The sequence below is a fragment of the Caretta caretta genome, chromosome 6 (genome assembly GCF_965140235.1).
Source record: "Caretta caretta isolate rCarCar2 chromosome 6, rCarCar1.hap1, whole genome shotgun sequence".
Taxonomy (NCBI): domain Eukaryota; kingdom Metazoa; phylum Chordata; order Testudines; family Cheloniidae; genus Caretta; species Caretta caretta.
The window spans coordinates 111,377,055-111,390,306 of NC_134211.1; the positions used below are offsets into that span (position 1 = coordinate 111,377,055).

General features: G+C 45.4%; 1 protein-coding gene across 1 annotated transcript in view; it reads left to right on the forward strand.

The window, feature by feature from the left end:
* Positions 1-240: 240 nt before the first annotated feature.
* Positions 241-13,252, forward strand: part of EXOC3L4 (exocyst complex component 3 like 4) — a 36,489-nt gene continuing 23,477 nt past the window's right edge. The window contains exons 1-3 of the mRNA XM_075129889.1: positions 241-351; positions 5,972-6,815; positions 9,549-10,200. Of these exons, the coding sequence (XP_074985990.1) occupies positions 6,053-6,815; positions 9,549-10,200 (1,415 nt within the window). The 5' untranslated portion in view covers positions 241-351; positions 5,972-6,052. The remainder of the gene's footprint in view (positions 352-5,971; positions 6,816-9,548; positions 10,201-13,252) is intronic.

The window sequence follows — 13,252 nt, forward strand, 5'->3', positions numbered from 1 at the left end:
CGGCAGCCAGATGAGTGTTTCTGGACTCAGATACATAGGTTCATCCACTCCAGGGCATTGTAAATCATTACTCTCCTTTTCCTGGAATTTCCCCAGGGCCTAACGTTTATTTTGTTATCAGTGCAAGAGTGAAAGTGAAAACAGCTCTCCGTGCCCAGACAGGTGAAGCAAACTGCTGCACGGGATTTTTGCCTGGGAGACACTGCTTTTCTTCCTCGTACAGGCTGTTTTCAATAAAGCCCTCTGGAAATCCAGAAGAAGAGGAGGAGGAGGAGAGCCTCACTGTAGGGAGAGGGGATCAGCTGCCAGGCTCTGAGGAAAGCAAGGAACTGCTGCTGCCAGCTAAACCAGGTGAGTTTCTCTGGGAGCCACTGCCAAACTCCCTGTGCCCTGCAGGGAACCTGAAAGCAGCAAGAGGCTGCCATGTTCATTCCCAGCTACCTGTAGAGCACAGGAAGGAGCCATTAGACATGCTCTCCAGAGGGCCTGCTCGGACAGGTATTGTTTCTCTGGCTTTTCCTGTGGTGGCCCACCACTGTAGAGGGTAGTCCCAGTACTCTGAAATGCCATGTGAACATTTAGCCTGGCCTCTAGCATAACACGGGGCATTGAGTTTCTCCTTGGAAATCTTGCACCAGCTGTATTTTGATGCATCTGGTCCCTACTGCCTCCCCCCGATCCCCACACATCACCTCTAGCCCCTGCTGCCTTCCCTAGCCCACCACCATCCCTGGGCTCCCTATTGCCCCAAGGCCCTGCTGCTCCCCCGCCATTGCTCTAAGCTCCCTTCTTCAGCCTCACACCCCAAGCTCATCCTGTTCATTGCCTCTTGATCACAGTGCCCAGTAAGGCCAGCCCTCCTGAAGCTCCCCCACTCTGTGCTGAAGCCTGCCACCAGAGTCCCTCGGCTGAAGCTCGGGGTAGAGGGCTGCAGGGAGGGGCCGCTGCTTTGCCCCCTCCCCCATCTCTGCCCAGGAGGCTGTCCTGGCCACAGGAAAACCCTGTCGTGGCTGCATGCGGCCATGGTGGCTGCATTTGAAAAATGCTGTACTAGGTAGCAACATGGGAGAACTCCATGGTTCTAAAACTAAACTGGCTCTTTATTAAGAGAATTATTTACAGAGGTGCTCTAATGCAGTTAGTATTCCAGCCTAGGGTTGCCAATTTTGGTTGGAGGTATTCGTGGAGGTTTCATTACATGACATAATCTTTAATTAAAGATTAATCTCTAATTCCTAGAGACTCTAGGCCAATCCAGCCATATGCATATGCAGGCACTAGGAAACAGACTAGTTTCCTAGTGCCTGCCCCGTACTTCTTTCCCTCCTTCAACATGTGCTCCTCCCTCCAACCACGCGGTTTGCTACAGGTGGTTGGCCGGCCACTTCCCACTTTCCTTCCTACTGGGCCAGTGACCCAAGCAAGGAAGGAAGTGTGACTCAAAGTTACCATTTTCCCTGGCTCCGGAGGAGATGCAATCTACAACCGTCCTTTGACAGACACCAATTACATATCTCCTGTCCTTGCACTGGCGCAGCTCTGCTGGATGGTGCCTTGGGAAAGGGCAGAATCAGGGGTCCGCCTACTTGTCCATTGCAGAGAGCAGTCACCATGTTTTCCCCCCTTCACCCCCCGCCTCGGACCCCAGCCATGAGGACACAAGATTTTTTTTTTTTTAATTGAAAGTTGTGAGCCTGGTGAACTAGATGAATGCCTCACCGAAAAGTGCCAGGTCCCTGACCTGGTGAAGCCCAGCCAATTCAAGCCCCCAGCTGCAGCAACAACAAGGGTTTAAGCACTTTGGGCTGGGGCCTGCCTTTCTTGGTGTTTGTGCAACATAGAGAGGCCCTGGTCTGGGCCTTTTGACCCTATTGCAATAGAAATGAATCAATTCAGAAATAACAGCAAAGATATGAAATTTAAGATCTTGAGTGAGACTTTTCGTGCACACCCAGACAGCTCAGTAGGACTTTAGCCCTAGTAAAATAGAGTCTATTTCTCTCACAGTAGACGGATCACTATCTGAGGGTACATCCACATTACAATGGCACCGCTACAGTGCTGCTGTAGTGTAGACACCTCCTACAACAACAGATTTTTCCATCGCTGGAGTTAATCCAGCTCTCAGACAGGCAGTAGTTAGGTCAACATCTGAATTCTCCCATTGACCTAGCTGTCTCCCCAGAGGGGGTTTGGTCACCCTAATGACAGCACGCAGGGTGTGACATTTTTCAGAGCCCTGAGCAATGTAGCTAGGTTGACCTAAGTTTTAGATGTAGGGCAGGCCTTTCTCTTTTGCGTGCTGGCCCCGCTGAACTTGCCTTCCTTTCTACACCTGCGCTGTGCAGGTTGGTGCCTTTATTGGTCTGTTATCGCTCTGCCTGCTACTGTTGTCTTTCCGATCCTTAGAGCACAGGCTGCTCTCTGGTTCCTGGTCTCTGAGGCAAGTCTCCAGCTTTTCCTTCCTGTGCACTCCCTGTGGAACTGCCTACCGTTTGATAGCTATCCGCATGCAGCTCATAAGGCTGGGATGTGGCATTTACTTCCAGTATCGTCCCTGGACGTTGGTCTGTTCGCAGAAGCAACATTTAAACCATAGCTCTTGTGGGCTGGAGAAATGTAGCTGGCTGGAAGTTTCAGCACAATGTGGAGGGATCATCGTTTCCAGTGGTTCTAATCAGGTGCTGAGCTGCCAGTTTTGCAAAGGTTTTGGGTGTCCCCCAAGCCCTCTAGAAAGAGAGTCAGGGTTAGGGTTGTATGCTGTGTCTATTCTTTCAAATGTGGGGTTGCATGGCTTTCCCTGTACACACCTGTACAGCTAATGGTGCAATACAATCGCCTTTTGGGGATATCAGTCTGGGAGCACTCTCCAAAAGGGTCTTTTGGAAACAGTGTGCAATGTGCATTAATTTGTGACTTGGATGACAGTGCTGTGCAAAGGAGGAAGGGGAAGCAAGGACTCTCATTACATACTTATGCCAGCTACCAGGCCCTTGGGACTGCAGGCTCACTGTCTCAGGAACAGGCAGGAGGCAGAAAATGAGAAGAGCATTGGCTCCATCTCCTCACTCCATGGCCAGCCCAGCTCAGCAGACTTGAAGAGGTGCTTTAATTTGCTGGTAGTTTAGAAGTACTTAGGGCCAGGGAACCACATTAGTATCAGGCCCTGCCTCCATCTCAAGCAGCAGCAGCATCTGTGGGAAGAAGAAACCTTTAGTCGGGACCCTCCCTTCCCAGCCAGCCAGAGACTTGAGGTCCCAGGCATTCATATCACAGCCCGGCCTGACTCCCAGAGGCAGTGGCAGCACTATCTGCACGGAGGAGGCAACTAGGGACCTTCCCAGGCTGGGTAGTGGGGCATTCAGAGCATTAAATGGGCTTTGGTAATCATCCAGATACAGAAGTCAAACCTCCTTTGAGAAAGCTGGGGAGGCACTGTGCCCCAAGGGGGCATCACAGGGGCATGGTGTCTTGCTCTTGCACCAGGGCTTCCTCAGCTCAAGACTTAAAAAAAAAAATAAAAAATCACAATTTAGCTCTCTACCATAAAGAGAAATGAGATGAAATGGCTCTGAAAAAGATGTCAGCAGCTGGCTCGTTGCCTGCACTTGGGCTCCTAACATTAGCAATTGTGGGCAACTGGTTTTAAATGCTTCTAGTGTAGATAAGGCCTGTGAGACCAAAAAACAAAAATAAAAAAATCCAATCAATCAGCAAGCTGTTCCCAGGCTGGCCTTGGTTTGTTTGACTTTGAATTGCTTTCAGACAGTGTGTGCTATATAAAAGTTCATTGCATTTTGTAGCCTCTGCAGAACTGTAACCATGACAATTCAGAGCACAGAAACCATTATGCTTTGATTTCTTATTTAAGGAACTAGAGGTGAAAACTGAGGCTTTTCAGTGTGCTTTAGTCACTGCTATGTGATGTCTGTAACTGACCATCCACATCGCGAGCCACATTCCAATGTTGAATGTCTGCAGATCTCTGTGCATCAACAAGGCAGCAGCAACCAAGCTCAAAGCTAACATGTCTGGGTTATAGGCTGTGAATGCGCAGATCTGGCTAATGCATAGATCTGCCCTAAATTGCTTTAAACTCAGCTGGGGGGGAAACCAATGGTACCAGTTTAGGTACTGAGAGTGCATGGCATACCTGAAAGTATGCAAGAGGGCTGCTCTCAGGAATTGAACTGGGGCCCTCTAGACCTAAGAGCATGCATGTGCACAACTTGTGCTAAAGAGCCAGGCTCTGAAGGTAGGGGTATGGGACCCAAGAACCTCTTAATGCCAAGTGGCAAGGGGTGCAGAAAGGTTACAGGAATCACCTAATTCTCGTCTGTACGTTCTGGTTCACCAAGAATGTCATGTGAAGTCTTAAATGAAAGCTGGTGTCACACTGGCCATCAATATCTTTAAAAAGAAAAGCAGTACTTGTGGCTCCTTAGAGACTAACCAATTTATTTGAGCATAAGCTTTCGTGAGCTACAGCTCACTTCATCGGATAAGTGAGCTGTAGCTCATGAAAGCTTATGCTCAAATAAATTGGTTAGTCTCTAAGGAGCCACAAGTACTCTTTTTCTTTTTGCGAATACAGACTAACACGGCTGTTACTCTGAAACCCATCAATATCTTTGTGACATGGGTATGTACAGATACTCTGTAAGGAGTTGTGCGTATATGCAGAAAATATGTTTTTAAAGTCTGTATCAAGGTATTAGTCAACAGGAAAAGTGACAAACAGGTTGTCTGTCAGACAGGAGTTGCCTATCCATTTACATGTAAACTGAGTATTGTTTCATTCACAGTGGGTCCCCTATCACCAGTCTGAACTGAATGCAAATGAAGGATTATAAGAAAGAACCTTAGATATAATCTAACAGGAAATGAAGCACAACGGGGAAGAAGAGAGCTTTATCTGGAGGTGCATAGCAAAAGTTTGCTTAGGTATATTGGGGATGAGAGGAAACAAAGGCCCCTTTCACTGCGGGAGTATAAGGGCTGCCATCAGGGATTGAAGTGCTCTTGCTTCGTGAAACAGGAGTCTCAGCCAGGCTTGGTTGAAAACTCTGGAGAGAACTTTGGGTGAGATACGCTTCTTTAGACAGGAGGGTAACTTGGCAGTTAAGGTTATTATCTAGAAAGCCTGTTATGATTTTGTTTTTATGTGTCACCATTTGTTTTCATATTCTTACTCACTATCACTTGAATCTCTAGTCTCTGATAGGTTTCAGAGTAGCAGCCGTGTTAGTCTGTATTCGCAAAAAGAAAAGGAGTACTTGTGGCACCTTAGAGACTAACAAATTTATTTGAGCATAAGCTTTCGTGAGCTACAGCTCACTTCATCGGATGCAACGAAAGCTTATGCTCAAATAAATTTGTTAGTCTCTAAGGTGCCACAAGTACTCCTTTTCTTTTTAGTCTCTGATAATAAACTTATTCTTGTTTTCACTATAAATACATGTGTGCTGTGGTGGTAAACAAAGACCTGGTCCAGAGTTGTCTCTTACAAGCTCGTGTGTCCTGTTCCTTTGGGAGCAGCAGGCCTCACTCTAAATTCTGTGAGAGTTTAGTGGACAAGGGGCTATTCATGCAGGGAACGCTCGGAGTATTTGGAGGTCGGTGTGTACCTATCTCTACTTGTACAGAGAGGGAGCAGTCTGTGGAGGCCTGAAAGGCCATGCTCATGCTGCCGGGGCTCTTGTTTTCAGGGACCTGATCCACAGCAGGCATAGACAAGACTGCTTCATGTGCAGGGCAGGTGGTTGTGAGGTGCCTCACAACTCTGGTTATGCTGGGGTGCAACAAGGCTATTACAGACTTGCCTCCTCTGTCAATTCCACAAAGTGGGGGATACAGAGAGTTGCTGCCTAAGGGTGACTCAAGAGACACAGTAATATCCCAGCATTACATAGATCCCATGTAAGTCTTACTGCTTAATTCTGCTCTTGTCTGTTTTTTTTTGTTTAACTAGTTACTCCTCCTCCTTCCAAAAACCAGTTATTGCAAAGGTGAGATAGATGAAAATAAGGCGATACCTGAGCTCAATGAGAAAATGGCATCTCCAGCAGAACCAGCAACCCCAGTAAAAAGCATTGAGGATGAAGGAACTGATTCTGTTTCTGAACTGAATAGCTCGCCCTTGAACAATCTGGGGGCAAAGAGCCCCGAAAGTGTTTTCAAAAGAATGTTAAGCTTCAGGAGAAGTAAACGAAGTCCAGCCAAAGACAAAGATGAAAATAAGGAGATACCTGAGCGCAGTGAAAAAATGGCATCTTCAGCAGAACCAGCATCCCCAGTAAAAAGCATGGAGGATGAAGGAACTGATTCTGTTTCTGAACTCAATAGCTCACCCTTGAACAAGCAGGAAGCAAAGAGCCCCGAAAGTGCTCTCAATAGAATCTTAAGCTTCAGGAGAAGTAAACGAAGTCCAGCCAAAGACAAAGATGAAAATAAGGAGATACCTGAGCCCAGTGAAAAAATGGCATCTCCAGCAGAACCAGCATCCCCAGTAAAAAGCATTGAGGATGAAGGAACTGATTCTGTTTCTGAACTGAATAGCTCGCCCTTGAACAAGCAGGAGGCAAAGAGCCCCGAAAGTGCTCTCAATAGAATCTTAAGCTTCAAGAGAAGTAAACCAAGTCAGGCCAAAGACAAAGCAAGTGAAGACTCTGGCACCCTGAGAAGAAACAAAGATTTTACACTGAAAGGCTTAAAAAAGAAAGAGGGCAGCAGTGCTAAAAATATGACCGACACCAGTGTGGACAAGAGTGGGGAGAATATGGGGGCAGAGTCCATTCAACGAGAACCTCTCTCAGGTAAGAGGTGAAATATAACCCACTGTAAAAACACTTGCTAGGATTCTAATAACATTCAATCAAAGTAGACTCTGCAAGGCCCCGCGCACAATAGAGCATTGAATGAAATGGACTTGCCTGGGTAGAGAATAGTCTGATCCCTTGCAAGGTCTTCTTGGAGTCTTTAAAGGTTGAGCACAGAGGACAGGTCTCCCAGATACCAAGGGAGACCCCATGAATGGGATGTTCTGTGGCTCCCTCAGATGTTACTTTATTAGCATCGAAGGATCCTCAAAAGGGACACTTGTCTTGATACATCCCTTTAATTTGCTATTTATTACAGTAATGCTGCTTCACTTTCTTTTTCAGGCCAGGTCATAAGGATGTGCACTCACATGGGCCATGTCTACACTAGAAAAATGGGTCTATGGTAACTGACCTTTACCTAATCATATCTCTTTCCTAGAGTGGACCCATAGCACCGCCTTTCAATCTGACTAAGCAACACTTCTAACTGCTTAGCCAAGGGAAAAGCATCACAGTGTTTCCGCTTAGGAAAAAGGTGGAGATGAATTAATACACCCTGACCTAACCTCAACCCACATTTCTAATCTTGGCAAGATCCAGAGGCCATTGTTGATGGCACTATATGGACTGGTTAGAAGGGCTGTGTCCCAACTGTGACATCTGTTCCGGTGAAGATGCTTAAACTGCTTCACCTTGTTACAGTGTGAGCTTTGTAAAATGGATGTAAGCCCATCTTGTCAGCTTTGCATACCTCATGGCCTAGATTCACAGATCATGCCCAGAAGGCACCATTATGATAATCTAGGCTCCCCTCCTGCATAAACTTGTGTCGTATTTCACCAGTAATCCCTGCACTGAATTCAATTACTTGTGTCTGAATTAGAGCATCTCCTTTAGAAAGACACCCAATCTTGATTTAAAGATTACAAGTGATGGAGAATCTCCCACACTCAGTGGTAAGCTGTTCCAGTGGTTAATCACCCTCATTGTTTTAAAAAAGTGGGTTTTATTGCCAGTTTGAATTTGTCAACCTTCAGTTTTCCCAGCCATTCAACGTGTTGGGCCTTTGGCTACTAGTTTAATGAGCCATTTAGTATCAGATCTCTCTTTCCTGCCTAGGTACTTACAGTGACCAAATTGCTTCAAACTTTCTCTTTGATAAACTGACTAGACTGAACTCCCTTAGCCACATCACCACACCCAGAGCGCCTGTTTAGTGGGCTCAAATTCCCAGTGACCTCTGGGAGCTGGAAGGTGCTCCAGAATAGGAGTCTCTCACACAGCAGCAAGGATCTCTGCTGTCACACCACTGCTGCATCCAGAAAGGCAGTTTTGTACGCTCTCTATGTCTCGTTAGCAAGTGAAATAAGACTAATGAGCTGTAGTTCTTGCTGCGATAGTGGGAAATGGAAAATTTAATTGGGATCAGCCCCTTTTCGGACTCTAGTGTTCCACGATTATCATAGTCCAAATGGTTTATCACCCAACAAAATTTTGGTTCAAATTATTACTGGCAAACTACCCTCACTCCTATGGCATGGCGTGGTACAATGCTGGCTGTTTGTGGTCCCTTAGAACTGTATTTTCAAGGCACTTTTATCATTGTTTTTCAAAATCTGCACAGTTGATAATTCAGCTGAGTGGGAGTGTAAAAGAAGGCACCCACTCCTAAAGTGACCGGAGACTGAGAATGAAAGGTACATGGATTTCCCCCATCCCTCCCAGACTGGATAACAGCATACACTACTTGGAAACCAGGGTTACAGCGAATAGTCAGTACCTAGTAGTTATGTGCAGGTCTGTAAAATGACTGGGTCAGGCCAGCCATGGTGGGACTCCTTTGGCTTCAAGGAAATTACAGTGGGGATGAGTCAGAGCCATTCTTTGAGATCTTTTTAGTAGACTCATGCAAATATTATTATTTCTATTACAATAGCACATAGGGGCCTCAACTGAGATCAGGGCTCCATTGTACGAGGCATTGTATAAACATAAATAGGAGAACACTTGCCCAGAAAAAAGTTACAATTTGCCCCAAGTCACAAGCATAGCAGTCGGAGGGCTGGGAGACAGGGATTAATCCCAGCTCTCAGTCCAGGGCTCTCTCCAGTAGATCTTGCCTCCTCGAATGACTTGATGCAGTGGTCTTATGTTCAGTCTGAAATCTGTGCAGCCAGACTGGTTTACAGTGGCCACAATAGAACAATGGCCACAGGAACAATGCCATATGATGCATATTTGCTTTAAAATACAGAGTACAAACCAGAAATATCACCACAAATAAGATCTCCAGCCTGAAATATATTTAAGCAGAGATAGGCTTGTGCCGCCAGACTCAGGTTTAGACTCCAGCCTAAGCATCTACACTGCAATTTCGTAGCCCCGCAGCCCCGTGAGCCTGAGCCAGCTGATCTGGGCCAGCTGCGGGTCTTTCATTGCAGTGTAGACATACCCTGAGAGACATGGCTCTGATGTTTCAGTGATTTCATCTGAACGGTATTTCTCCTCTATGTCAAACAGGAGTTAAGGAGATTAAAGGTGACCTGTCACATACGTGCAGCTGGAATGCCACTCTTCATGCAGGATGCAGTAGAGAGACAAAGCAGCCCCGCAGTCGTGACTCAGACATTGCTCTCTCCTGTGGTCTTTACTGTTGTAATAGGCACATTAAATATCTAAAAGTAAACTCATAATCTGCTCTCTCCCCAACCCATGTTCTCTTTGCAGTCATGGAAATAAATGAACTTATTCAGAAAAAGCAACTTTTGGAGACATTTGCAAGCATCAGGTGTTTGGAGAATGAAATTATAACTGAAAAAGAGGCCAAGAAATATGAAGACAATCCTACAGAATATGCCCGGAAAGCCAAGGATGTGGATTTGCTTTGTAACTCTGTTGCTAACTCAATCAAATCCATTGTGGAGGAAACACTTGATCAGTCCGATATAGATGAACGATTGTTGACTTCTATGGTGACCTTAATCTCCAAGGAAGAAGAAGCTCATGCTGATGTACAGATTCCTGGCTCTTCAGAATCAGACTGCGTTGGCAGACCCAGAAAATGGCGAGACGTGTGGAAGGAAGCTGTCAGAGGGAGTGCTGAAAAAAGAGTCTGTAATGTGCCTATTTCATTGAAAGAGGACAACGATTCTTGGCTCGCTATCCATTTAGGGTTCCTCAGAAAATATGTTAGTGAAGATTTATTGAAAATCAAGCGGTCAGTACAAAAGTGTTACCCAGATGACTATAAAGTTTGTGGAAGATACGTGGAGTCCTTTCATAGTGCCATTTCTTCACATCTGCAGCGTCTCTTGCAGAGACCCTTGGAATTTAATGAACTTTACGCATTACTTGATTGGGTTGTTAACACATACTATAGGTAAGCTACTATTCCCCATGCCAACTGTCTCTCCTCCAAATAGTAATTTAGCTCTGAATATCTACAAGGCACTTCAAGACACTTAGTTATTCTTGGGTTCCCATGTGAATAAGACAGATGCAACCACTTGAACTATAACGGCAGGTACCAATCTGATCAAGGATAGAGGCAAAGGCTTGTGCGTAAAATGCTTACCACATGCATCCACTGTACATTTAGATTGCCTTGTTTCTCTTAGTCACTGACTTGCAGTGCTCACGATACCCATAAGTTCCACTTGCCAATGTTATATTTCAGATATAAGAAAGATCAGTTCCCCCGCATGGAAACATTTTGCGAAGCGCAGCCTCTATTAGCAGATCTTTCCAGCCGTCGTGCGTGGAGCGTGGAGGAGCTGCACCTGTTTAAGTTGTGATGCGGGTTGGAAAGAATCCACACGGCCACCTGTCCCTATTGATAGGGTGACCATACATCCCCGTTTGGCCGGGACCGTCCCTTTTTTAAGCCCTGTCCCAGTCGTCCCGATCTTTTTGGCAAAAGAGGCATTTGTCCCATTTGCTCTTGCCAACTTGATCAGTTAGCAAGAGCAAGTAGGACAAATGCCCACTTTTGTCGAAAAGTGGGGTACAGAGGAACATGCGGGGGTGGAGGCGAGTGGTGACACCAACCCTGGGCAGGAGGAGAGGAAGGGTTTGGGCGGGGGGCAGGCAGGGCTCGGGGAAGCAGCGACACCAACCGGGGAAGGGAGCTCAGGTGATCAGCTCTCGCCAGCCCCACCACATGGCGGGAGGGAGGGCTCAGGCTAGCCCCATGCGGTGTCCTATTTTCCCTTTGGGAAATATGGTCATCCTACCTGATGGCCACCCCCTGAGCATGGCTATGTGGGACGCCACTAGATGGCATTAGCCCAAAGGAAAAGAGGAATTGGCTCAAATAAATAACTTTAGAGGTGTGGGGTCTCAGCACCTCTAAAAATTATTTACAGTACAGTAGTAACCCAAATGTGCTTGGTGGTATACAGAGTACAGATACGTAAGATGACATTGGGGCTGGGACTAGCAGCTTACTGGGTCTAAGGGCTTGTTCACATGGTGCAGCAATGTGCACTACCGGGGAGCGATGTCTACAACGCACCTACGTGTTGTGCGACAAACTGGCCCACGTGGACCTCACTGGTGCACACTAAAAAGTTCTGTTTCAATGTTAACACACAGGAGGGAACTTTTAGTGAGTCCCAGCAGGGTCCACATGTCTAGTTGCTGCACAAGACATTGGCGCACTTTAGAAGTCACACCTTTCTAGTGCGCATTGCTGCTCCATGTAGATAAGTCCTACAAAGACAATAGAAATACATGAAGGGTGGAGGGAAAAGGATACAATATACAAGTCAGCTGGACTTGTTTATGATATGCTGGTTTATATGGATTCTCTACCTACCCGTTAGTGGCTGGCTAATTTCACAGAGGCATCACTGCAGATGAGGGTGGGTCTTAAGGGGGAACCTGAATAAGGAGAGGGCAGGCCAACCAGCACATTCCAATGACACAGAAGTAAACACAAAAGCAGTTGCAAAAGAGGTGAATAGATTGGGCCACATATATATAAGTGCTTAACTGTTGATTGAGGAGCTTAGCTTTATGCTTCCCTGTTTGAAAATGGTGATTTAAATTTCATTTTATATGAAGTTGTTTACTTAAACTGACGTCATCAACTTGAAATCTAGCCATAAGTTTCGAGCACTTTCAGATACTACATCTGCCTGAGTCCCCTTCCCAGTTTTTGTGAGTTTACAATTGCATTTTTCTTATTTTAAGAAATATTTTCCCTCTCGTTACTGTGTGTGTAAAACCCACATAAACAGAGGAATCTGATTACACAGAAGGGAGATTGAAGCTGATTATGCCAAACATCCTGTCAAAATAAACTAAAGCAAACAAACTAAAAAGCAAAAAGCAAAATACATTTCTCTTTCATATATAGTCATCTGCGTCTTTACTTGCAACAGCAGTGGGTAAAAAAAATTCAGACAGAAAGGTGCTGTCTAACTTGGGTGTACTTTTAAATGAATGACACATTCATGCAGCATGCTGGAGTACACACTATTTGTACAGCTAATGACATCTTATACATTCCCAACCCACAAATTTGGCCAGATGACAGGGCAATACTACTAACTCTTTCCTAATAAGCTCTCTCTGCATTAGCCTGCCAGAATCCAGACTTGATACAGTGCAGTTTTCATTCAACTTAAATCTGATCTTGCACTCTGTACTCAGACCTAATTGCAATTTATGGGAGTTTTGAGTACAAGATAAGGCCCCTTACGAGATGCTGTCATTGCAGCTGTCTTCCAGATATAGCTCTACCGAACAGTTAGTAATTCATGTTCCACATTCAAGGAGGTTACAAACATTTTCTCTTCCTTCTCATCCCATATTTAGAAGACAGAGTTGTAAACTGATTTTGCTTGTGCAGAGTATGGATGGGTTGGTGGATAGCACATGTGAATATTGTACAATATTGAATCATAATGGCACCTAATAATGGATTTTTTGCTATTGAGTAAGCAACACATCTGTTTCTACCCCAAAGTGGTACTTTACCTTCCCACTAATCAGCTGCCATGTATTGCATGGTAACTCATGGGAGAAATGAGTCGTAAAGGAAAAGTAGTTTATCAATTCAATGCCCTTTAAAGTCAGTCTCTAGTTCAGCATCCACCCACTTCTTCCCTATGCAAGGAAATGTTTCTCAAGTCCAAACTTGTTTGTACCTTTGCATGATTTCCAGACACTGCCCTTCAGAATATCACCCAGATGACCTGAGCAGTGATCTTTCATTGTTATCTTCACAAGGAAATAGAGACATAGCGTGACCAGCTAACGCCAAAGAAAACAAACAAACAAAAAAAACCAATGTTACTGGAACAAGCTCTAGAAAAATCCCAACAACACATTGTTAAATGAATCAGTTTCATGGGTTTTGTTTATTTTAAGAAAATAACTTTTCATGTCCAAGCAACACCGGGGGTTTCATGCTTTCTAAACTAGGC